General features: G+C 34.8%; 2 protein-coding genes across 4 annotated transcripts in view; one reads left to right on the top strand and one right to left on the bottom strand.

Moving 5' to 3' along the window:
• The window catches only part of jvl (javelin-like), a 129002-nt gene extending 119362 nt beyond the window's left edge, over window positions 1-9640 (top strand). For 2 of the 3 annotated variants that reach the window (XM_068776405.1, XM_068776406.1), the window contains exons 3-6: window positions 1086-1787; window positions 3105-3203; window positions 3907-4296; window positions 9158-9640. In XM_068776405.1, coding sequence (XP_068632506.1) covers window positions 1086-1787; window positions 3105-3203; window positions 3907-4296; window positions 9158-9511 — 1545 coding nt within the window. In that variant the 3' untranslated portion in view covers window positions 9512-9640. Of the gene's footprint in view, window positions 1-1085; window positions 1788-3104; window positions 3204-3906; window positions 4297-4402; window positions 4477-9157 lie in introns of those variants that run through there. The other variant, XM_068776407.1, reaches the window with a different exon arrangement.
• A 1762-nt stretch (window positions 9641-11402) lies between these two features.
• On the bottom strand, window positions 11403-26260 carry LOC137932832 (sister chromatid cohesion protein 1-like). Its single transcript, XM_068776507.1, has 16 exons — window positions 26130-26260; window positions 25904-26031; window positions 25784-25832; window positions 24930-25029; window positions 24360-24440; window positions 22447-22657; window positions 21907-21948; window positions 21772-21829; window positions 21493-21577; window positions 20306-20437; window positions 18351-18521; window positions 17248-17481; window positions 16674-16752; window positions 14918-15185; window positions 12721-12875; window positions 11403-11576 (listed from the first exon to the last, which is right to left on the bottom strand). Exons 1-16 carry the CDS (start codon window positions 26258-26260, stop codon window positions 11473-11475), a joined length of 2028 nt encoding a protein of 675 aa, XP_068632608.1. The 3' UTR covers window positions 11403-11472.
• Window positions 26261-27135: the final 875 nt, after the last annotated feature.

The following is a 27135-nucleotide window of genomic DNA, read 5'->3' as shown; positions in this document are numbered from 1 at the left end:
AATGATAGACGTGTATTTTGTGTCAATAATAATGAAAACACTTAAATTGTGAAGTGTAGTAGAAGTACAGAATACTACATCGGGTATAAGTGTAGTTATAAAACTTAAACCTATGCTTAAACACCGGAATTTTACAAAGTTCATGAAACAGTGCATAAAAGTGACCGTGGTTACAACAACCACATGATTACGATCCTCTCACTGCGCTACTTATTAGGTTTAATTAAACTAAATCTATCATTACGAGCAACTGAGTACTATACAATCAAATAATTAATAAGTAAATAACTAAACAAAATAATAATGACAGTGATTAATCTCGCAAACCGGACCTGTTTATTTATAAATACATTCGTATACTGTTGGTTAATATGCGTACCCAGAATAATGATTCAACTTTAGGTACGTTTCAAGTTGTTGCAATGTAACACACTAATATTAGGTTTCTTTGTTTGGTAATAGACATTTGATATTTCGTTCTGAGGTTTTTCTCATTTTTGGTTTCTTACATAAGTGCTAAAAAAAACTTTTATTTGTAATTACTGATAATAATGCATATTAATAATTTATTGTATCTCACATCTATTTACATTCTATGTATAATTGTCACTTGTTACAAATAGAGATGGATTTTCGGTTTAAAGTCGACGCTATGACCTTTACAGGGCCGTTACAGCTTTATCGGGTAGGGCTAATTAAACACTATATTATAGTGATGATGTTAACGGCATTGAAACCTAATCTAATATTAAAACCTAATCACTTCGGGCATTATTTGGTAAATTGCTTAACTAGCCAAAGAAAAGGTTATAACCTAGCCCAGTGGATTGGCGAGTTGAAGTGGCAGTTGGGAGGCCACGTAGCGCGCAGAACAGATGTCAGCTGGGGCCATAAAGTTCTACAGAGAAGAGGCCGGCAAGTGAAGCATCCTTGTCAAAGTCGTCAGAAAACACTCGATTTAATACGATACTATTCGATCTTATCGGAAATATTTGTCCAACAATGGACGCCCTGTAGCTAAGATAATAATTTATTATAACGTAATTATTATAACTAAGGTTTTTAACAAGGTTTTTTTCCCGTAGGAGCTCCAGAATGAGGTCGGAGCCCTACTCGAGTTCCGCGACCTCGTCATCGAGACGTTCCCAAACCTGCGCTCCAAGATGGCGCCGTCGACGCCGGCGAGTGGCACGCGCAGGGACTGGGAGCCCGGGGTTCGAGTCCGGCGAAAATTGGCCGGAGGAAGCGGAGACACCGCGAGGGCCAAACCCCAGCCCTCCGTGCAAGATTCTGGATTCAGTACAGAGACATCGTGCGGAAAAGACGCACACTCCTCCTCTGCATCAGCATCTGCTTCTGCGACTAGAAGTCGTCCGCTGGAAGACGAGCTGTGGGCGCTGCTTGACACTATCCAACGCAAGGGCGGCCGCATACGTGACGAGGCAGAGCTGTTACGCGGCGAATTGGACGAGAGACGCTCGGAGACGGCGGAGGAGTCTTTTGCTCGCGCTCTGTCAGCCGGTTGCGGAGACTGCACGGATCTCGTACGATTGCGGAACGAAAGGGACGCCTTACTAACCAGGGCTGCACAACTCGAAGCAGCTGCAGCTCTAACACCTCCGCCAGCCACGCACGCGTCACTGGGGCGCCTGGACGCGGCACTAGACAGCCCCGCACGACTGCCTCTAGTGCCCAACATCAACTCCAAGAAATTCGCGGCGATTCTCCAAGAGAGTAATCCCGTTGAACTTCAAAGACAACTTCTTACATCCACCGTCCAAAATCAGGTTTGTAGTCGCAAACGAGAATAACATGCTTTTGTTAACTTTTTAGGAGATTAAAATGTATATTTAGCTTATAATCGTTATATTTTTATAATTAAAAGAAACAAAACAACAATTATCAATAAAGAGCACTAAAAATATATTATTGTTTCTTAAGAGAACGTATCACGTGTAATCGCAGTAAAGATTGTCGCGCACCGAGAAGGTCGAATTCAATGAATCAACTTTCACGATCTTGAATAGAGGATAGTAAAATTTTTATCCAGTTCAAAATAAACAAAAATGTTCTGTAATACACACTCCCTTTATATCTTATCTAATATCAAAAGCATTATTCATCAGTTTATTTTACGTTCCAGATCAATCACTTTTATACGTCGTGGAATATTTTGTTATATTTCAACTTTAAATAAAGCTAAGAAATTTACAAAGGCGCTGTTGTTTGAGAAAAGCTAACTAAAAACTTAAGTGTTTTTCTTTTTTGTGATTACTTTTAAAAATATTAATAATGTGGGGTTTGGAGCATTGTTTTCCCAAGAATAATTATCACTGAAAAATTCTGTTTCCATGATTTTTATTCTAATTTTGTTTTTTTTTTATTCGGTAACTAAAAAGTTTGGGAATCACTGATGTACTGCAATAGAATAATATTGGCAAATAATTAATGCGATGACCTGAAAAGATGTCTATACATTGTGGTTGTTTTCGATATCAAAATGTATTCTCAGGTATATTTTGCCAGTAACATATACCCGTCGCTGATCACGTAGGCTCTCTGAATCAGAAGGTCGGTACGTTCGGCAGAGATAAGCTCGTTGATGCCGCAACACATTACATTTACGTTGTGCGTTTATTTGCATTTTGAGTGCCTATTTAACGCACGATATATTTATGAAATAACGCCGTCTATTATGTACCATTGTGTGCAAGAGGACATTGTGAAATTAGTAATATGATTAGGTATAATTTGATTCTCAAAGATTAACAGATTGTTACTTAAGTGGGTGATAAATATCAGAAGATTTCATCATCATGCTAGCTTATAGAGACTAACTGTAAGGCACAGACCTCGTCTACTCTATATGACGTTAGACGCTACGCTCGTTTGTTTAAAGTGTCCAGAACCTTAAGGCTCCAGCGGTAATTTTTTTCACCGCGCTTTATGGCTTATGGTACACAATATTCTCAAATAATAGCTATATTTTAGATTAATTTAATCCTTACATATTATCTACGTGTTCATTTTATATGTTATTTGAAATAACGAACGAACAAAATAGTGTTGATACTTGGTTTATATTCTTGTTAATATTTTTCCAGGTGTACTGCGAAAAACTAAAAGAGGCAGCGAAGCAGAGAACATTGCTCCTAGAGAGACTCGAGCAAGCCAGGGACTTGAACGAAGATCTCAAATTCAGAGTAAGTACTGACCAAACAATATCTAATATAATTTTAAAAATCATTTTGATTGATAATTTTTTACTGCCTGTCCAAAGTGATTGGTTATTGGCGTAAAGAAAGCATTTGTCAGTGTAAATTTACCACTCTATGATCTCATAATATGTTACATTATTTTTTCTATTGGAACGCGATAGGTCCATGACTCCTAGCAGCACGAAGTCAGCAGGGACATATAGTAAAACAGTAGTTAAATTTAATATATAATATACAATTTTCTTAACGCTTTTTTACTATAATATTACGTTATTCAAAAGTTTTATATTGGATAGTGTACCATACATTAATTGACAGAAAAAGAGGTAAAGCTACATTAAAGCTTTTACTGTCTGTTTCCATTTACGCTATAAATAAAAATGAATCGCCAAATGTGTTGCCACTGATATTTCCAATTTAAATATGAACCCTCACATGATAGTAAAAGAACCCAGAGTAGTTAAAAAGATAAAAAAAATATTTAATTAATAAAATAAATTTTCGTTTTCGACAATCTTCTGGTACCAACCACTTTAGGAGGATCTAATTTAGATAAAAAGGATATGATATAGAATCCTTTTAGGTCAGTTCTGGTAGAGAATTATTGTAATAAACTTGCGTTATTCATTAACGCACCTGGCTACAGCATTTTTATTTAATTTATTTACACAAGTGAATCAATTTTCAGTTGGAGGAAAAAAGCATAGAGCTGGAGGGCGCGCGAGCTCGGGTGCGACAACTGGAGGGCAGGAAGGGTTCCAATGAGAGCATGGAGCGCAGCCGCGACATGCACAGCAGCATGCGCGACATAGAGCTGGTGCAGATTCCTGATGAGGACGAGGAGGCGCGCATCTCGGAGACACCGAGGCGCCGGCCCAGCAGGATCCCGCTGCACACGGCGCACAAGGGAACTGCGCCTCGGCCGCCGGCTTCACGATCCGACCCCCCAAGGCCCCCCTCCTCGCACTCGGTGCGCTCAGCGGCGTCCGCACGCAGCCGAGTGTCCCGCGACGCGTCCGTCCCCCGCAAGGATCCCAAGCCTCCGGCCGCCGTCCGCCGCTCGCCCCCCCACGAAAAGGTTCGCGTCAAATCAATCTGGAACTGGTTCAAAGACTAGACCTCGCAAAACTAAAACTACCTACCCAAAGTGCTAATAAACCCTAATAAAACCCACCGTGTGACAGTGCACCCAGTGACTCACTAACGTCCGGTGTCGGTTGCCGCCGCGAGGTGGCGCCCGCGGCTATGCCATTATGTCGATCGTAAGTTTTATTTTTTTTCCGTTATTCATTATTGTTTTTCATTACCTTTTATTTATTATCGGTTAGTACCATGGTCACTTGTTTAACCTGCGCCCGTAGCTAATTCTTTTTTATGTTCGCATGGAATGATCAGCTGGAAAAGAAAAATTGTCTCATTGAACAGTAGATCACTATTGGCTATCGATACATCAGATTATTTACAATATTATTATAGATCGGGGAAAAAGTTTCTTTGCATTTTATCCATAAACTCCAGACGTATTTATTTAAGTTTATTTGCCACTTTGTTTGATAACTTTTTGTAATCTAGTTGATATTAATACCGTTGCTTCAGATATTTTGTAATTTTAACTTTTATACATATATAATTACTTTTTACGCGGCTAACGTTGAACATTTCCTTTCTTGAAAGAAAATTTTGAAATGCCAAGAATATTTCCAGATGCAAACCATTTAAATGTCATCAAAACCAGCCAGATAATAGTACAGACAGAAAGATTTAATTTCAAGTCTAAATGCGAAAAGATTTTTTCCCAGTTTTAATAATTTACAAACTTGTCACACTGCCAAAATTATCTCTACTGCAAAGTACAAGCCGACCAAATAATTGGTAATCTGCCGAATACTTTCCAAATTAAGCATGAAACCATTTTGTGTATTTGTTTACTAATTGATTAATGTTGATGGTTTTAAATTACGAATGTCATTAATATATTCCATTGTCCAATCGAAATCATCATCCTGTGAAACATTGCATCTAACAAAACATACTAAAGCTTCAAATGTAAATAATTCGCCATATTAAAAATACATTAAACATTTTATTAATTATCTGCATAATAAATTAGATTAAAATTTTGTTCTAAAGATAAGATGGTAGACATACATAGACAAATCCTCAAAAAACTTAAACAAAATGCTTTCTTGTATTAACAGTCATATTTTGAATGCTTTAAATCAATTCATCAAGTGTTATATTTTTATCTCAATATAACAACAAGAAGTGTTTCAAAATTGTTCCGTACATTTACTATCAACACAGGTATTACATTTATAATTTGATTATTGTGAAATCACATTTGCATAAAGAAGAAAACACAAATGTAAGATAGTATGTTTAATTGTGTATGTATCAACACATGTGACAGTTATAAGCATACAGGGTTACTGGTTGTAAAAGGTTTATAGGAGTTAGTGTATAGCATATTTAAAACATTTTAAATTCAATTATTTTTATAGTGTCTCAACCAACTTATGCTGCCAAAGTTTTTGACCGGTCGCTAACATAAAAAAATAATTTAAGGTAACATTTTCAAAATGTTCATTTTATACTGGATGATTGAAAATAGGTTCCAAATGTACAACCATTCACTTTTTTAAAACTTATATATTTATAATCAATCTCCCTATATATAGTTAGAACTTTTTACACCTTTATCGCAATGAAATTTACACTTAAAGTTTTATTCAAGTGATTGTAAGGCACAGAGCTCATAAAGATGTTTCAAATTTGGTATTACAATCTGGTTACATAGTTTTTACTGAAATATCTTCATAAACTGTATGTCACCATCTTTATAATTAATTATTTTATTTTTATACTGAAAGCAATAAATGTTTTTTTCATTTATGTTTTACAAGCTATACATTAGAATCATGAACATTGTAAATTTCATTATTCCACACCTCTAAGGAAATTTTCATTGTGAAAAAATTGTTATTTATGAGACAATACATTGTTAATAAACAGATTTGTTATTTTGCTCATTAATAGCAATTTTAAAATTGGACTTCTTTGATTACTGTTTATTTTATGTCGGCCTGTTTTCATACCTATGCTTGTTAATTTGCTCACAATTTTCATTTACTTTGTTTTCTATTAGATACGTAATAATTAAGTAAACTTCATATATAAAACAATGGCCAATTATGACGGTCGTACGTGGTCTTCATTTGTTACTATTTGTAGATTTAAGTTGGATTTTCCTTTTTTATTCCTTGTCATGCTTCTACTATATGCATCATTGAAAAGACATATTATTTTATTTTAAATTGTATCTGGATATGATATCGGAGGATATTTGGCCAACAAGATATCGGTAGGCACAGTTATCATGAAATTGACATTTTTACAAAAAATTCATTTTTATCTGAATAACATTAACTATTTTTAGGTTAAGTTTTTTAAACTTATTATTTATTTTTTATGCTTTCTTTTGGCCAAATGTCTGCTGTCAGGGTATAATTAAATGAAAAAAAAAATCACACTATCACAGGGATCTATTGCTTATAAATTTTAATTTAGAATATAAATTACTGAAAACACAGGTAAGTTTTCTTTTTAATAGACACTTATGAGGAGAAGCAAGTAGACTTGATTATAATTATTTCTTAGGTTTTTTTTTTTCTTTTTGTACTTTTATTTTATTGACATAGTGGCATAATCAACAAGTACAATTGGCTGACCACAGAGCTAAATTTACACCCACCGCTATGCACTGTAAGAGGATTCAAGTCACGAGTTGGTAGATTATTTTTTTAATGTCGTGATGTGTAAACAATTTTTAATAATATTTATTAAGAGAAACCCAATTGATACAATGAATTGATATCTCAAATAAGTTTTCTTTACATTGAAAAATTACAAGTATTGCGTATATCTTTATAGTGTTTAAACATATTTCTCAATATCTTCACGATAGTAGCAAGTGATAGACACCATAGATGATACATTTTTTGTATTTTTTTAAAATCATTGGTCTATGCTAATTAAATTGTCTATGTGATTTTCATTTGTTATGATCATGTGTATGTCTTACGCGTGTTGTAATAGATGTAATTTGAATAACAGTAAAACAATTTAAAATATTTCATATATTAAAATGAATGTTTAACAAATAGGAATTATTTAAGATAAGTTTTTGGTAATGCTGATATGGAGATGGCTTGAAAACTATAAGAAACAATTCATACTACAGTCATTTTACATTATTAATGTAGTAAATAATCTTTTATAAATTATTTGTAAATCATTTTCGAATGTGTCGACTCATCAAAAATTTCATTGGACAGTTATGATTTACTATATATTAATGTGAACAGGCTGTAGTGCAGAGTCGAAGCGGCAATATTTATCATATTATAGTAAATTAAACGTTATCTTTCAGAAGAAGAGACGAATGAACTATAGTGTTACCAAAACTTCTGTACCGCAACCTTAGGTATGCGTGCGGCAAAGCGTGCTGGAGCATTGGCTATTCCGTTTCGTTAGTCCGTCGTCAAAGCTCTTCATCGGCCCCCATCTCGTCGCGTTTTAATTATTTTTTGTTTGGTGACAGACCAGACTTAAAATTACAAGTTGCCTTAACATAGGAGCGGTTTAGGTTTAGAATTAACAATACAACCCTCGTTTATTCTAATGTTAAAATAAATTAAAGATAGTTGAAAATAGGTGTAAAGGGTTTGAAGGGGGATATTAATAGATAATTTGATGATCAGTGCACCCCATCCAAAATTAGTTTTTGGAAATAAGAAATAACGTAATGATTATATAGTAATAAAATTGGTTTTTAAAATTTGGATTTATTAATAAGATATAGTAATATTTACTATCTGTTCCCACAGACTTTGTGCTGTTAATAGTTATTTGTCACATTCCAAAAAAATAGTGTAACATATTTAAGTGTGATCACACCATACAGAGAAACTGAGAATAGTTTCTAAAGCTTTTCGCTGACAAGCGAACTATATAAACCGTTTCAAAGTAATAACAGCCTTTTACGTAAAATCGGTCGTCGTCATTTGAAAACAGATCTATCGTTCACCCAAATTCGTGTATCTTCACTTTAATGTTTCGATGCCCTTCGACTCTGCGCTAGTGAAATTGACCCTTACATTGTCCTCACTATGGATGTGTTTTTGTATCCTTAACATACGAATTGAACGCGCACATTGTTTACATTTTTCTCGATTGTAACATCAGTAGTGACTGTGAGCCTAACCTATTATAGCAAACGAATAACATTGTTGGTATGAATTCATATGTACTAGTTTATAATTATTAGCTGGTTAAAATTAACTATATTCTATCTGATTTCCTGTTGTAAGAATTATATATGCATAGTGCAAGGCACCATTAAACTCGAAGAGTTAGGGTGCTACTTGCGTGTTTCTGTTTTCGCACGAATATAATTCATATAAAAACGCATCCAAAGTGTAACAAGATTTTAGTCTGGACTTTGATGACACACTCGGGAATTTTGGCTCGGGTCAATTCAGTCGTATGACGTTCACTGCTGGACAGAAGTCTCCTCTTAGATTTCTAATAATCGTCTTACGCTCCACTTGCTATCGCACAGATATTAAGGCTCTAGCGGTCGTGTGTTCCGTATGTGACTTGCCCATTGTCACTACAATTTGCTATTACTTTAATTCGTTTACGGACCACCCCATTACTGATTCGTTCTAATAAGGAAATCCCGAGCTTGAGAAATAAAAGACTATGTTCATATGCTGTAAGTCATCACTAGTAAATTCATTGGTCGGGTTCGGCTCGACTTATGTCAAATATATCTCCAGAGTAAACGTGTAGTTTTAAATATGATAGCGATAAAGATATAAATGTTTAAGTGCGTGTTTAATGTATGCGAGTAATTAATGGAGGTGTGATGTTTTTAGGCGTCGCGGGATTCTCTGGGGCGGTCGACTGCGCTGGTGGCGGAGTACGTAGCTCGCACGGAGCGCCTGGCGCCGCTGTTCCCGGCGCTGCAAGCGGTGCGCTCGCGTCCGCTGCCAGCCGCCCTGCTCGCCTACCAGCCGCACAACCTCGCCCTCGAGCTCACCAACTCGATCCTATACGAGAACACCGACTCCATACAGATACACACACTCAAATCAATCAACTCGCACACCGACGAATCGCTCTGGAACGGTCAGCCGCAGAAGTACTTCGAGAGCATGAACTACGGACGCAACGACGAGGCCGACGATCTGGAGAACAAGGACTTCGAAAGTGATTCTTTAGCTCAGTGATGTGGACGCGGCTTACGGCCGGGCCTTTGCACAGCGAACTGTTTACGTTATTAGTTAATGAATAAAACACAAGCTGTCCCCCGCCTTGAAACTGAAATTGTGAAATTTAGCAAAAATGTCCAAGTATAAACTGACCCCTGCTCAGAGAAAGGAATACTCCTGTTTAATTTCAAGTCGCTATGCCTTATGGATATCGTGATGACTCAGTATGTAGATGAAAATATCTTATGTACGCTTTTACTACAATAATTCGTTTGCATTAAGAATTCAGTGAATTGAAATCATTCCTATTTAGAAAGTTGTGATACAGTGACCAGTTGAAGGTATAGTTTCGTTTATGTCAAACAATATTATTTGGTTCTGAAAAGTGGGTGGTGGATAATGATTATTCATAACATTCTTAATATGAATGAACTACACAGAATTCCTGACTTTAACCAATTTTGAATTATTATGTTTTATCTGTATAGTATTACAATGACCACTACTTTTTTTTAATCTATGAAATAATGTGGAATAAGTCGTATGTATATCAGTACACTGTACCATCCGACTTCGGCGTGTACCATTGTTAGTGTAAAGCATTCCACTTCCCTCTCGAAACGTCTCGAACAATCTGTGATAACGTCACATTTTAATAATTGTGGTACAAGTGGTTGTTTCATTTCATAAATGTATTGCCCTATTCTATAAGCATGGATTATTGGATATTATGATATAAATATTTTATGGTTATAAAATACACCGTTTTTTTTTTTGAGAAATTAAATTATGTTATGAACCGTTAGTGGCGCTATTTGAATAAGGAATTGTTGTAAAGTGTATACAATGTGGTATAAGGGACGGCATATATGTATACATAAAATGGTAGCTATTTAATTTAATATTGTCATTCCTATGCCGATTCGGCCAGACTGTAATGCATATAATTGTATTGAGTGAGAGTTTGTGCGACTGTAGCAAGGCTGTGAAACGTTAGTGGTTGCTGTTTTAACTCAATAGTTGAACACATAACTAGGCATCACTTTGCCGGATCATTCAACTGTTCGAACCATTTAGTTGTTAGTTTCCATTATATTAAGCCCAACCAACCAGTGTCTATCGTCCTGATGCAATGCTGCGCGACTGCCTTTGAATTGTTTATTGAAAAAATTAGCCATTTTAAGTAACACGTTTCTAACAGAGCTCGGTTACAAATAGTAGGAGACTGATTTTGTATTTTAAAACATAGTGATATGCTACCAAGATAGGGAACACTCCATTACACATATGGTATGTTTCTGTTTAGTTAATTTTAAGTTGTTTCTATATTATGTAAAAAAATATTGCCTATTAAGGGTCTATATATAATTTTAGCAATGTTATATTCCAATCCTAGTGTATTATTGTATTTTATGTAAAGTTAAATTAAGTAAATGAAATGTAAACTTTAATTAAGTAATGGTATATTGTACAGCTTCCCGCGCTGCTAGAATTTGTAAATTATTAAGCAACTCCTATCTAATATTAAGATACTCATAAAATCTATCTAGTTGACTTGAATCTAGTTATCGGCCGTGTAAAGTTGTACAGAAATCATATCATTATTATACAAATTACTCAAATAAATTGTTCATATCAATGCGCGCGTTTTATTTAAACAGATATGAACCTTGGAGGTTGAAAATGTTAGCATAGCCTGCTGCTTCAACCGGCTAACTACTCACTACTCGAGAACCTTTCGACTCCTGAAGCCATCGGTTGCACGAGCGATTTGCCCCGCTTGCTGATACTTTGGACGAGAAGTTCTTTGATATAGATGTCCATTACTCTCTGGACGATGATGATGATTATTATAAAATGACAATAAAAACATGTTTTATAATCAAAAAATAAAATTTAATTACTCTGTTTCCTTAAACAATAACAAAATTAGAAATCGAAAATTAAAAATCAATTTAATAAAAAGTAATAGAAAATCTCTACCAATTGACTTGCCCGTCAAACTTCGGTCCAAGCGTAATGTCCAAAATCTCTAAAGTCGACGGATCTTTGCGTAAATTGACGAAGCCGTGTTGTTTTAATTCTGAAAATTACAAAATTTAATTAAAACATTCATCCGCAATAGTACTACCGAAAGCGCAGTACGGAATATGAAATATCTTAATGTAAGTAAACATTTACACGCACTTTTGAATCATCAATTATTTTAACATTATAAGTAGGCTGATCTGTTGCGAAGAGTCGGCCGGAAACTGAACAGATGCTCTTTTTAAAAACAAATTTAACAATATTTACACAAATACATTACAATATCAATTGTAAAACAAGAACAACAAATTCTTTATGATTCAACAATGTTCCACACATTTCGATCAACTAAAAACTCTTAAATGATGTAATAATATTTATTTTCAATATGCTTGTAATTTTAAATTTAAGACTAAGAAAAGGAAAATGATATCTTGTGGGAACTGAGTAAAAAAAAAAGACTGTCGTCAACGATCGCGGCGACGGAACGAAAAGGTTACCCCAGTCTCAAATCGCTCTTATAGCGCAGTACAGCGATTTCGGTAGCACTGTTATGCACTGTATTACCAGGTGCATAAATGCCCAAAGTAACTCGATGTAAAAAGTTCATAGGCATAGACCGCTGGACACAGCCCATTAATTTCCAATAGATTTGGTTTGGCTTTTGACGACTTTAATAGGGTCAGACGAACTTAAGAAATACAGACGACCTCAACCAGGTCATACGTCCGTATTGAGTAGACCATATAGTGCGCAGAACATGGATTTTTGGTCTTAAACCTTTCCACTCCAATGTCGAGTGTCACTCGACACTGATTTTGTTCCACAAGCTCCACTGTCGAGTGATACTCGACATGGTGTAATACATCTTTTTGCGAAAAATTTTAAAACAGGAATGATTTTTGTTACTAAAATGTTTGAATCACGAATGAATGAAACATATTCTAGAATCGCAAGATACTATAATTCAATTAAATTTTTTCGATGCTACATAACAGCCTTGGAGTGGAAAGGGTTAAGGTTCTGAAGTGGATACCACGGACCGGACAATGCAGCGAACCACAAGACATACGACCTTGCTAAGATCGTCTGAACCCTCTGGATGCTTTTCCAGTCGGTCCAATTGGTAATCTGTATAGGATGCCATGTCCAGGAGTGCTCCAGCTGAGATGATAACAGAAAAAAAATACAATACGTACTGAGAACTGAGGTGAAACAGCGCGCCGTAATAATATTCTTATATCCCTGTAGGATGGGCCCCAAAGCCACGAGCTTCCGTATGTCGATTGGTGTTCTACCATCTTTTATAGCGTTTATAATCTTAACCATGGTACCTTCGGTTCCCCATTGGTCGCTGGAAATAAACGTCGCATGAGTAATCTGTTTATATTAATATATATAATATAGTGGGATCATACGAGTAATGTTTTGAAAGGAACACTTGTTTGAACTAAATAATTAACAAAAGAACTAAATTTAAATAAAACACAGCTCAACTATCTCAGTGTTGCAGTGAACACCTCAATTAACAAAAGCACTGTGAAATCTCCCGTATGTCTAATGCTCGTTCGCGTTAAAAATAGTCATCATTGAAAAAAAGTATAATTTCAACTGGTCATTGTGAACTTGCCTTTATAATTTGTATGAACGGACTAGTTATCTTTATGCTTAGCAGTTACGTTGCTAACGGTTATGTTTTAACTATTGTAGTTTTCACCATAATATTTAGTTTTGACCAACGTCGCCACAGCTGTGCCATATCATACGCCGCGTGACTATCGGAATCATTTATGATATAATCACCGCGTCGACTGTTTTCGGTATATAAATATATTCTCATATAATATTTCTAAATTTATTTGTAGTTATTAGATAAAAAGAAGTTCATAAATAAAAATCCGCTTATGGTGCAAAGAATTTCTGAGCGACAATAAAGCTTGTGTGTAAATTGCTCTAATGCTATATTAAGAATATTAGTGACCACAAAAAATCGTCCGAGTTTGTTGTTGGCTCTTCTCTTTATTGAAGATGCCAATATAACTCTCCTATATTGGTATTCTTCTTCAACCCGATTCCTGTTTTCTATCAAATTAAACCCTTCTAGTATTTCTCCCCCCTCCCATAACGTACATACTTGTGACCACTTGGTCACCTTAAGTATGTGTTTACGTGGCGCCCACGCCCCACAAGAGGACAATTTGATTGTTAAAGAGGGTCAATTATAAAGTGAACTCGACAGGAGTTCAGCCTTTGCACACAATTTAAAGAAATATATGTTACATACAGAGTGGGGAGGCGTAAGAACTATAGAACGGCTTGAGAGAGGCAAGGCACATGAAAGGTTGACTAATACTGCCCTAAACGATCCTTTCCGTATAATAATATTGTGACGACTACCGGGACGTTGGACGACGCAGGAGTTCTACAAACAAGCCGATCGGGGCTGACGGCGCGACATCAAAAAGAGGTAGGTAGAGTAGGGCAATAAAATTATTGGAGCTCTATTGTTGGTTCATCGCTTTATTGCATCTTTCACTGCATCTAGCAGGCGGTGGGATACAATAAAGTAAGGAATACAATAGAGGCTCGTCCTTCTGATGGCTTTATTTTTTATTTACTACATTTTCCTACACCGTCTCGGAATGTCTAGAAATTATCTGGCATGGGAGTCACTTTTAGAACATGTCTCGAAGAAGGCTTATAATTTTAACATCCGATATCTTGAGGCAATAAGAAGCGACGATAAAACAATAGCCCGCACGTTAGAAGGTATCGAAGTGAAGTAGAGTTTCGTGAACAAATCGCGATGAAACAATGGCTTTACTAATAGATGAAGATACTAGACCTACATTCCTAAAACCATGTAGAGAAATTGTTAAAGATATAATAAAACTAAATAAGTCTTGAGAAAAATTGTAAAAGCAAATAAAAAATAATTGTAAACAAAATAATAACTATAAAACAAAATGTTTTAAAATAAAAAATAAAACAAAATTGTAAAACTTAGGCGACGGAAGAAAGAAATCGGAAAAGAGGGATTTGGAATGAAAGAACTTAAGATGAATGGATGTAGAGTGCGGAAATAAAATAAAATGTGAAAAAAAATTATTAAACAAAAAGAAATGACCCTGTGCTTCCACAAGAGAGGGGGCCGAGATGCCCCTAATAACGGGGGCCGTTAGAAAATAGAAAAAGAACATATCGGGTTTTCACGGAGTTACAGTTAAGGGATCGCGAAATAATTCTGCGCCGTATATTAACATAATATATTTTAAGTACAAATTAGAGTCCCATCCTGACACGTTACAATATAAAAAGAAGCCATTAGAATAATATAAAACGCATCTCTGCTCGTAAATTGCGTTGTTAAGTTTTTGTTATAAATAAATTATTTACCATATAAATCCTTGAGAGTCAGTGGTTTTCTCCGAATCGCCCAGGGACACTTTAGTCCTATCCAAACTGCCCAACGGTGTTTCTGAACTATCGCTTCCTTGTCCAGTGACCCTTCGATCGGAGAATGCAATTGGAGGTTCTATTACTGGGCCATCCTTTACTTTTGTCTGTGCGTCCGCCAAGCCCGCCTTTTGAAGCATAGTCGTCACATTCCGTTGACTCTCACTAATAATCTGCATGTTTTGAGGTATGTTCTCCTTATCGGCCTCTGTAAATTGACTATATATTTTAAAACCAAAGTCGACCAATGTGTTACCAGTGATGACTTTTGGCACTAAAACATGGGCTTTTTAAACCTTATTGGCAAACTTAACTCAGCGGGTCATGTAGAGGGCTATGTTAGGTATTACTCTGCGAGATTGAAACAGAAATCAGATGCGTAGACGAAATAAGGTAGAAGACATAGACCAGCGGATTGGCAAAACAAAGTGGCAGCGGGTAAGCTTTAGACTTTAGGTCCCAGCGGCTATTAATAGCGCTGGGACCTAAAGTCCAGTACGTGGAATTAGATAGAAGACGCTGCATGCAAACCGCTTCCAACCGGTTTTATTGGAAGGCTAGGGGGAGATTCATAGGTCCATCAGAGGACGCTCTACTACTGCGAAGATGACGAACCCCGTTTGTATATTTTGTACAGATCTTATGTGTCTTCTTTATTCTTCTTATTTTCAGTCGATAGACAAAACATAGGTATAGACCTTCCACAAAGATAGTCATGTTGACCGGTCTTGTGGTACCAGCGTCCAGTGACTTCTGGAAACCTTAACTATGCCGTCGATCCATCTATTTTTTTTAGTTTCGGGGGGGGAGGGGGGAATCTTCCGGACGTCCATGATGCTCCGCCTCTGGGGGGGAGGACAGGGGTATATGGGATGGGAGCCGCGGTATCTCCCGGTCAGAGATCGCCACGCGGTGCCGTCGATCCATCTAGTCTATCCATACCTCGTCTACCGGCTCGCGATCGTCACTCAAAAACCTTTCGGCCCAAACAACCATCCGTTCCATGAGTTATGTCTCCTCTGCCACTTCACACGAGCAATTATTAGACCTAGAGTCGTTGATCTTGGTTTTTTTGGGTTCTCTCTGTTTTTCGTCTGTAGATTTTCTCATTTCTGATTCCACTGGTCTTTGTGTGACTATAAGCCTTATGCGACCTATCGTAAGCGACTGTCTTGGATCTTTAAGTTATCACAGGCAACACACATACACTTATGTATAATAAATTTCAATGTGTCGAAGATTAAAATTTGCTTTGCATTTTTCAAGCTTTAATTATTAATATGCGAGTCCCAACCTCTAACCGTACCTTCTTCTAGATATCGTAATCTGCTGCTAAATAAATAAATAAAAAACAAATTTGTTGCTTAATTGCAATACAAAAAATTACAAATACTTTTATTACGCAAAATATCATAAAGACAAAAGAAAGCAGCTCAGCTTGTATCAGTATGACAGTTCTGACCAGCGCTGGTATTAGGCCTCTCATACTTCTCAAGCTTCTATCCGCTTCATATTCTGGTTCGTCCGGTAACGTGTGACTGTGTGTGTATATATATACTTTTCTATGTATATTTGTGTGTGTACGTACGTTTATGTACATGACTTGGGAGTGTATGAGATAGATTGTGTATCCTCTTGACGGCAATATTTTTTTATCCAAAGAAAGGGGGAAAAATATAATAACAGTGCGTTATACCGTGAACAGAAACGGCTTCAAGCTGCGTTCTTTGGCTCAGTCGGAACGAAGTAGCGCCCGACCCACGCGATCTCTTAGTCTGCAATATTTACAACAAACAATTACCACACATACTTACACAGGGTCATATGTTATAGGTGTGAAGGTTTTAAAAGGGTTAATGAGTAGCTTATTTGCTGTAAATAAACGCATAGTGCACACTAAAAAATGAAAGGATTCAGAAGTAATAAATAAAGTACTTATAATTCTACTATAAATAATAAGTTTAGTAATTATCTGACGGATTACAATATAAAAACTAATGTAACATATTTCAGAGATCACTTTTCTTATGTACAAATACTGCCGACCATGAAAAATATGTATTTAAAAAAATAGTGTTAAAAACAATAACATTGAGTTTTTTTTTTTTAAATCAGTTACTCCTAAATGAGATACTTATTTAAAATTATGGCACATAATATATTTTGTGACAATTTATATGGTTTACTATGTATTCCAAGAAATATTTTTACAAATTGTATTAGCTAATTACAAAAAATTTTTTTAGAAAAGCTAATTTAATATCACTTACGGGTATTTCACACTCGCTGGTACGAAGCTGGGATATAGTCTCAACGATCTGCGTTTGCAAGTCCCAGACATCCCCCACCGCTGGGACTTCATCGCGCACACTTCGCTCCATTCTGACATTCTCTTCTATTTCCATTTGCATATCGACTGGAAGTGATTCTGAACGTCTTTTGTCTTCAGTCATTTCCAATTGGGATTTGTTGTGACTAACCGCAGTCGGTTTAGTCACAGCCACCTATTTTATTTATATAACAAAATTAAATGATAGTTTCCTCGAAATTATATTAAAAATAATAATTCCATATAAAAAATAGTTTTCAATTACTAATTAACATTAACCTACAAACTAACGAGTAAAGTCAATAATAAAATAAATGAAGGGGGTATTTCTAAAATATTTTACGAAAATTTTCCTTAACTAAAACATGATTACGTCTTTATAAAGTATCGGGGTATCAAATATATAAAATGATATAAATATAATATTAACATAATTATTACATGATACATATTTTAAGTTCGTTGAATAATGAGCCGCAAGATGCGTCGTGGACCTCCACTAGGACCGATATATTTAAGGTAGACGGAAGCCGCTGGATGCCGGCAGCGTAAGACAAATCATGGCGGTGATGTTTGAGGGAAGTCTATTCCTAGCAGTGGCTGTGTTTCGTCTGATATGATGATAATATGCATACGTCGCTTCCAACAGGTTCCATTGGCAATCTATGTAAAAAGATTTTATCTAGCAGTGAACATACTATCTCTTTGTTATTTACTCATTATTTATCTCTTAAATAATGAGTAAATAACAAAGTATATTCAATATCGTTAGTATTTTTATGAAAGGTTTTATCTATTTTTTACTTTTAATATTTACTTATTTCAACGTGGGCGGTATATTGAATTTTATTAATTGATAGGCAATGTCTCAGGTATAAAGGTTTAATTTATACATGAAGTGTTTAAATTAAATAATAATTTATAAATCGGATAGTTGGTCGATGCGGGCAGCGCAAGAGCAGTCATTGTGGCGATCTTTAGGGGGCGTTTGCCCAGCTGTGGGCCTCTATCGACTGTAAAGAGAAACAAAAGAAGGTAGTTTACCTCTATTTCTCTGTCAGCGAGCGGTGTGCGGCGAGAGACTCCTAGATTGCGATGGAAGAGAAATGTGAGCTCCGGAGACAAGTTAGGGCGTAGCCTCTCTCCTCCATGCGCAGGCCGAGTGAAGTACCTCGATGTAGGTATCAGGATTTTGATAGTTTCCTCACAACCCCTCTGCATTTTATTTTTTATTAATTTTAATACAACTATAATCACTTACAACTTAGAAACACCACCTCTCATCACTACACTCATCATTCGTTTAAATTAAAATGGCGACAAAATCAATAATAGTTAAAATTCTCAATTTTTATTTTGTAATAACAACTCTTTCTTCTTATTTTTTTACTCAATATTTGTCTAATAGAATAATTTAGTGAATGTTTTATTTTGTTTAATTTTCATTTTAACAATTTACAGATAAAAAGTATTAAAATATTTTTTTGTTATTGTATCATAAGTTACAAAGACGGTTGTCGTATAAACAAAATTATTAAAGCTAAAACTCTAATTTTACTTATTCATAGACACGATTGTAAAATAATAAGATGAATTGTCCGTTAAGAGGACTGAAAATTAGATTTTGTTTACAATCATAAATAAGTTAATAGTAAATTTTTAAGATGTACATAGTTGTTTTAGTAATTCTATGAGAATTCCTACTTGAGTAGACATATTTTTATATTAAAAATCGGTCAAAATGATTTTCTTGGGCAATATAAGAAAAATTAAACGAACACAAAATTAGAGAACAACTTAGAAGAATAAAAAATATAAATAAAAATATAAAATTTTCGTGCTTGTGTTGAAAAACGTGGCCGCCAGTTTGAAATAAATTTAAATTAATAACTATTACATATAAGATTTGTTTTTTTATTATTCGTACAGCTTCTTCAAATGCCATATAAGAAAAATGTATGCTCGTCATTAAGCAAATAGTGTAACTTTGTTTTTTCCATATAGTGTTCACTTCTAAAAACTAGTCAAGTTTTATAAATCCGAGAATTCTTTTTAACTAAAGATATTCAAGAATATATGTTTAATTCTATTGTTTTTCTAAGAGTCGATTTGGAGACTCTGTGTGTGAGCTAGTACTATGGTGAGCAGCAATTCCCCCGGAGCCCCACGTCGGATGTTTACATTCTTTTGCAGGCAGCTTATTTGCCAAAATCAAGTCTAGGAAATAGATAAAACTTCTTGCTTAGTTTACACTTTATTCTGTAATAAGGCGTCTGCTGTTATAACTAAGTCGTACACCCGGTTCTTATGTATACTTTATTTATTTATGGTTTTGTAGTTTGTATAATCGATTAATTTAGACAAAAAAAAAGTTTGGTAGTGGAAGGAATCAGGTGGCCACCGCTTGTACCCAAGAAGAATCCCCACTGCAGAAAGTTCTACTGGTTTAAAATTAACCTTCAGCAATGAAGACGATGCTAATAGGAAATTAATAAAATAAAGGCTAGTTGTAACATTGCCATGGATATTTCTCTACGAGATAAATAAATAATGTTTGATATCTGTTGACGAACGAAAGCAGAAATATCTCTGCTAATTGAAGTAGCCACTAGTAAGCCACTTAATGTGTGGAACCGATAGCTTTTGGTTTCTTGAGGTGAAAACATGGACTTATACACAGTGTAGGATTTCTATACTCTTATGAAACACGCTGGTGGGCAGGCTGCGTCTTTGTCAAGCGGACATTGTATGGCTGAAATAATGAGGATGGACAAAATGAAATAACTCCGCCGTTGGATTATCTGGAAATAAAAGGCAGTAATACCCATTACTTCGAATGTCGGACGCGGTTAAATATCTCGACACCTTTATGCAGCACATATGTATCAGCTTCTAAAAATATTAATTCCATGGAAAGTTCTGGAAAGCAGTTTGGCATCAATACCTTCAGGAGGACGATAGTCATATAGTCAACACACCGGAGATCCAGACGGATTTACCTTGCATCGTAGTTCCACAGCTACATTGTCGATCCTCGAGCGCAGGTAGTCCGAGGTCAGTTTTATCTTCTCGTCAATTATAAGTCCGCTGCGCAAGCGACGACGTTTCGCACGCGGCTCCTCTTCCAACTCCTTTAGAGCCGAATACTTATATTATTATAGAAAAGTTTTATAACTAGAATTCGAATATCCGGATGTTTGGAGATTAATATACAGGGTGATTGGTTATAATATCTGTACTGTAGTGAGAAAATGTATATTTAGATCATGATTTCTCGGACATTTCTAATTTAATTCTAATTTAATTTTTAAATTAATTTTAAGATTGATTAGTAAAAAAGCTTTTACACCTATAATCTATCAACCCGTATAATTGATTCAGTGTTAGTTATTTTGGAATACATTTTCGTATCAGCCGTCAGAAAGTATAGAAAAATAAATCTACATCGAGAAAGTTGTGGAAAGATTTTATTACTGAAAACCTGATATTTTATTTAAAAAATCGAATTACAAACTAGGAGCTTCGGAATAATCTGTAAATTGGATAGAAAAGTGTTTGTGATGTTATTATAAATTATTTGATTATTTATTTTTCCATCTCAATTTAATTTTAATTCACTGAACTCTCAAGTCATTGTTACTCTGTTATTCACAAAACAGGGTGACCTGTAAAGGTCACGTTTGTCAATTGAAGAAATTTTTGCATACAAAGTTTCAAGATGTCGAATAGTAAAACTCTGTGACTTGATTCCAAAAGAACGCGGCCTCTTTTTACATATCTGACGCCAGCATGGAAAACGTAACATTGAGTGGCATGAACTCAAGATTTGTCGCCTTGTGAGTTTTATGAAGTCATTACAAGAGTCTTAAGTGACTCTCCGAAAACACTTGCTGAATTAAAGTGATACATACAAAAATTGGTGGAGGTTTCATTAGATTAAACATGTATGAGTTTTTGAAAATTTTCAGTGTCGTTTGAAAGAATGTTCTCGAAGATCTGATAAACATCTTATGGCGATATAATTTACCAAAAATAAATTACATTCCTTCTTTTGCTACATTAAAAATATATATTAGTCAAAGCACAATACTTATTTATTTATATTGAATTGAAATAGTTATATTGAAAGTTTATTGTAGAAAAAAAAGATCTTACTGTAACTGCTTCTACGGTATATCATTCTTACCTCCAAAACTATTTCCTCTAGAATCGGTCTTTTAGTGGCCACACTGGAGACTTCTCTTTCAGTTATAGGAACATCGATATTTTGTCTGTAAATTGAGTTATTAGTTAGTCTTTGACCAGAGTGTGTTGCTATCCGCTGACGTGATATCGATGAACGGGAAAATAAAGAATATAACTATACTACCTGCTTATAATATACTTACCTGTGAGACTTATTAAAAATAAAAAAGTAAAAAGGGTTACCACAATATTATTATATATTTATGGAGAAAGCACTAACACGGCCAGTTGAGGAACGTTCAGGTCGGGAGGCGGGATTTCGGGTATTTCAGGGATGTCTGCGTACATTACATCAATTATAATATTTAAAAAAATAACTTAACACATTATCTATATTACAAAATATAATATATACCTTTTTCAAAATCGCCAATCGGCAAAAGATCTGTTCCGATAGCTGTAAACAGGACATGTATAAATAAAAACATAATTTCAACTTCATTCACTGCGCGTCCGCATTAATAAAATAGTCATTATAGAGTAAATTAGAAAGCTGTGTTCACAATTGTAGAAAGTAAGCCTTACATAAAGTATGGATGCATTGTTTTTGAAACTTTAGAAATACATTATTTTATAATACACTATAGACCATAGGGCAAAAAAATGACATCTACTCGACGTAAAGTATATTCCTACCGAATATCAAGTAAAAAAAAGCAAAAAAAAAATAACATTTTTCTTTATGCAAACATAGCTTCAAATATAATTAAGATCATGAATAAAAGCTAAATATATTTAAGGAGTCGTACATAAAATATGTTACGTGAAAATTTCACTTTTCACGAAATATGAAATCACTACATCCCACTTGTCATACTAAACCAACCAACCCCCTCTTGAAAGCAAAAGTATATTATTGAAAAGCCCTTAGCTACGTGTTAATGTATATACATACACTTTCTAAACATGCTGACGTCATGCTCCGAGATCCTTTCCATTTGCGCGGCGTCGTGTGGTCCGAGCCTGGATTTGTCATGCGACTTGTCAACCGAGAAGTCCGGCAGCTCTAATGCACTCCTCTGGGCATCTGATGCGTCACCTCTCATCATCATCTCGATAGTTTTGTCAGGAGATACCTGGTCTGTACGAAGTTCCCCGAAGCCGTCCTGGATATACGTAATTGGCCAGTTTAAAATTGTGATAATTGGTAATAAATTAGCATGTATATAAATAAGAATGTAAAATTAATATAAATTAAGGTAAAAAATTGTGATATAACCAGGGTCTGTGATTTTTAGGAAACGGGGCGAAGGAAGTGAGGCGACGAATGAACGGAAATAAGTATGAAAAAGAATGATAGATTGTAGAATGAAAGAGGAAAGATAGATTATACGAAGAATGATAGAAGAGGACAGAAATAAAAGAAAGAGAAAGTGAAAAAATGTTTAAAAAATATCAAACCGTATCCTACTAGATAGGGAGTACGAGAGGTCCCCAATAACAGATGCCAAAAATATTCATATTTTATTAGATGTTTGCCAAAATAAGCATTCAATAATAACGTTCCAAAAGGAACAATTGTGCAATTTACTTCGTAGACCTACCTTGCGTATACATTCTGTTGAGAATGCGGTCATATAACATAGACCTTCTTCCATAGATTTCATATACGGCGTGTAACCAGACCTTTTGGAAATCTATGACGGTATACTAGCCGGGCCGCAAAGTCAATACATATTAAAATAAATTATTGTTTACTATCTGTCTCTGCAAACCTTGTACTACCAGAAGTTATTAGCCTATCACATTCTAGTAAAGTTTTAGTGATCAATTCATACAGGTTGATTGGAAATTTGGATTAAAAGCTTTAACACTTTTTGTAGACAAGTGAGCTATACATTTACCCCTTCAAAGCTCTTACACTTGTAACCGATCATCCTGTATAAGATCTGTAAAAAATATTCTAGAGACAGACTCTCATCATCATTACAGTCCTAGGATATTAATTGGTGGGCATAAGCCGCCCCATAGATATCTTTTCCGACGTCCTTAAAAATCAAATTAAAAACCGTTCCATAGGGTATATAACACTACTAACATTCCAATAGCGTTCAAAATATTGTCTTATCAATGCAACTGCTTAGCTACGCCCCTTGAATAAATCATAGTAAATTAGAAAGCCGTGTTCACACAGTTCAAATACGTTTGGACAAGTCTATTTCGTCATTAATATCATGTCAGTCGATAGTCGAATGTCGGCCACTGCAAAACAAAGGCCCTTCCTAAAGATTGTCATAGTTACTTGTTTTGATCGTATATAAGAGCCTATCCACACCAAGTCTACCGCCTCATGGCCGTTACTCGAGAGCCCTTCGGCCCCAACGGCTATCGTCACTGTCACTTCAGACAAGCAATTCTTTGAGCTATATGATTGGCATTGGTTCTGTGTATCTCCTCATTTAACTCTAATTTACTATAATTCAATTGGCCAAAGGGAATGGCAAAGTTGAGTGACAAGACTTTTGACTACGACTGTACAATCGTTTCATAGTTACTCAAGTCTTCCGACAGAGCTTAATCCTTCAGCAGGTTATATAGATTTCGCTGAAAAACCTCTTGCTACTACCGCATATAACATCATCATAATGTCAGACGATAAACACGATATACCACTGAAGCACAGGCCTCCCCCAAATATCGATCTTGAGTAAGTCGTCGGTCCACCAACATACAAATTCACTTTAAATTTATTACCAGTTATTATGTTGACTAAGTCGCAGTAATTGTTCCATCTTCGTTATGATCTTTAGACATATTTGTTTCCTATGAAATTGTCTTTTTTATTAATGCAATATATAAAACACTTACATTGATCAACAGTTGATTTTCAGGCAACATCGGTTCCCTCAATGTTATATCTTCGATGTTTGCAACAACGTTATTGCTGCTCTGTAATTTAAAATACGTTAGCTACAAAAAATCTGGACTAGAGAAAGAAAAAAGAAAGCTTGTGTAAGCTTTCATTTTGTTTTTTAGGGAAACAAAACTACAGAATATCACGCGGACGAACAATGATGATTGACCACAATAGTACTGAAACCGCTGTACCGCCCCTTAAGAAAGCGTGGCGAGTTGCAGACTAAGCACCTGTTACTCCCCCTCGTCACACCGCGCGCATACCCAAGGCGCGGTACAGCTGTTCCGGTAGCACTTTACAGATACGGATAGTAATTAAATTTCCTATTGTAAACAATTAAGATCTCTGGTATGAGCAAAAATAGATAACTAAATTATAGAAACTCATAACTTGCATTAAATTTTACTTCAGGTTTTTTTTTAATAAATACAGATCGACAACAAAAATTAATAGGTTATAACTAAGTTTCTAAGCCTATGAAGCTCCTAATGTAAACAAGAATATCAATATAAACTATTTACCAGAATTAGCTCTTCAACTCTTGGCTCGTTTTCTGGTTCCTCTATAGTAATGACCGGGAGACTTATTGGTTGCGCCGTCTTCGGCTCTTGCAATTCCCATCTACAGAACAAGTGTTTTTTACAGAAAAGAACATTGAACCTCATTGGTAAGTTTACAGTCGTTTAACAAACCAAAACTGTTACTTGTAAAAAAAAGTGTTATTTAAAACAAATTCGTGTTATTATAATACTTATGGTACAATTAGAAATTCTTAAGACAAATGTTGTAGTAGATGAAACTGTTTTAAATCTACCATAAGAGGTCGACGAAACTGTAAATGTTTGTTCTGCACATCGTCGTATTTAAATAATCAAAACTATTACACTATTATCGATTTGTCGGTACTAATTTGCTAAATTAAAAAGTATATTCTATATATCTAATATGTTATAAGCTGCATATATCGCACAATTATCCCGCGGGCCCCTTCCATCAGCACGTTTTTAGCAAAATCACGTGCGATTTGCATTCATAAACGCCGCAACAAGCAACGCTTTGAGAAGCGTCGCCAAAACGGGACACCGCATTGACCAACTGCGCCATAACACGGCATGTCATTCGTTAATAATTAATATCATTAAAAATAGCCATGTAATTGTATCAATAAAAGCATTCTGTATTTCAATTATAATACAATATTGAACCGAAAATATAAACATATAAATGACAGAAGTTTAATGAATTTAGTCAAATAATTTACTAAAACCAAATTATTGAAATATTTTTCACAACTAATTAATGTATCACAAAAATTACATTGATAATAGTAATTTCCTTTCTTTAAAACCTGTAATTATGTAAAAGAAATACTAACTTTTTATTTGTTTTCTTAATTACGAAGGCATTAAGCATGCACAGGTCACCTAAAAAATTCGACTATTAGTTCAATATACAATAGTTATACAAATAAATTATCTGTAAAAAAGCAACTAACCTAGAAACACATCGACTTTCCTGTGATAAAATCTTACCAAACCCCTCAAGAGTTGAGAACTTAAACGCAATGAAAATCTTTTTCGAGGATGCCCGGACTCGGTAGTCATCATTTTAAGTAAATCATCACTGAAATATGATCATCCATTTAATAAAAAAAATAGGCTTATTTAAAAGAAAACTATTTATCATAATATAATTGATTAAGTTGAAATATAACTATTTACCATATTTTTCGAATATCGTAAGACCACAATTGTCTCGGAGTAATACTAGCAAAACGTAATGGCCATGAGTCTGCAACCCAGCATAAATAGAATCTTCCTCCTCTTTTCAACGAATTCTCTGGATAAAACATTTTGAAAACTATTTAGTACTGAGTATTTAAAAAAATCCCAAACAAAATAATCACTAGCCGCAGCGTAAAATTTCCCGCCAAACTGATTGCGTTACGACGCAAAAATATCATGTCACGTGTAAGAGATATGTTTCCATAATTCCAGGTTTTTGGCATATTTTAAAATATCGTGGTTTTAATTCAAGTTTTCTAATTTACATTTTTACTTTTTGTCCATAAATTGTACAATAATTTGCAATGAATTTTTTTTCTTATTTATTCATATCATTAAATAAAATTTTGGTTAGTGTTTTTTATTTATATTCTATTATCTATTATCTATTATTTTATAAATAATTTATCACAATTCTTCACTTTTTATTTTAAAATTATCAAAAATGTTATATGAGAAAGAAAGTCATAAAAATTCTTAAAATATGCTGACATATGGACTTGAAAATAGAAACCTTGTACATTACTTTCCTAATTTCATCGCCTTTTTATTCAAAATAATGGAATGAACGGCGTGAAAAATTAAATCGCTAAATTAAAAAGCTAGGGAGCTATGCACCAGTAAGTAAGTTAATCGCGGCACTGTTACCGATTTTACTGTGTTGTATTTTCCGGACATTGCACTAGAAAATGAACTTTAGTTAAATTACGAACGACAAAATAAGTCTGCGTGCTTTTAGAGTATTTGATATTAACCTGTTATTAGGCTTTTTTATAGCATTGATTATGCTTGATTTGTAATTTCTGTCTAGATACGGGAACTATAATGTAATAAATCAACTGTTGTATATTTTATACTTCGTTTAATTGAGCTATGTTTCGGTTCATAAAGCATTTTTTTGTTTTTCCACCCACTTTCAAATACTATTTAAAAATTAGCTACG

This window comes from Battus philenor, unplaced genomic scaffold, assembly GCF_028537555.1.
Source record: "Battus philenor isolate CCGP_79_NKW_IND1 unplaced genomic scaffold, ilBatPhil1.0.hap1 SCAF_12, whole genome shotgun sequence".
NCBI lineage: Eukaryota > Metazoa > Arthropoda > Insecta > Lepidoptera > Papilionidae > Battus > Battus philenor.
The sequence above is the reverse complement of the archived record's forward strand: the minus strand, read 5'-3'. Positions and strand labels throughout refer to the sequence as shown.

Coding starts and splice junctions, on each gene's coding strand:
- LOC137932832 (XM_068776507.1), bottom strand. CDS start 26,260: ATGTTTTATCCAGAGAATTCGTTGAAAAGAGGAGGAAGATTCTATTTA. Junction 24,441..24,929: donor GAGTTGAAGAGCTAATTCTG/GTAAATAGTTTA, acceptor TTTAAATTACAG/AGCAGCAATAACGTTGTTGC. Junction 21,949..22,446: donor CGTCAGCATGTTTAGAAAGT/GTATGTATATAC, acceptor TCCTGTTTACAG/CTATCGGAACAGATCTTTTG.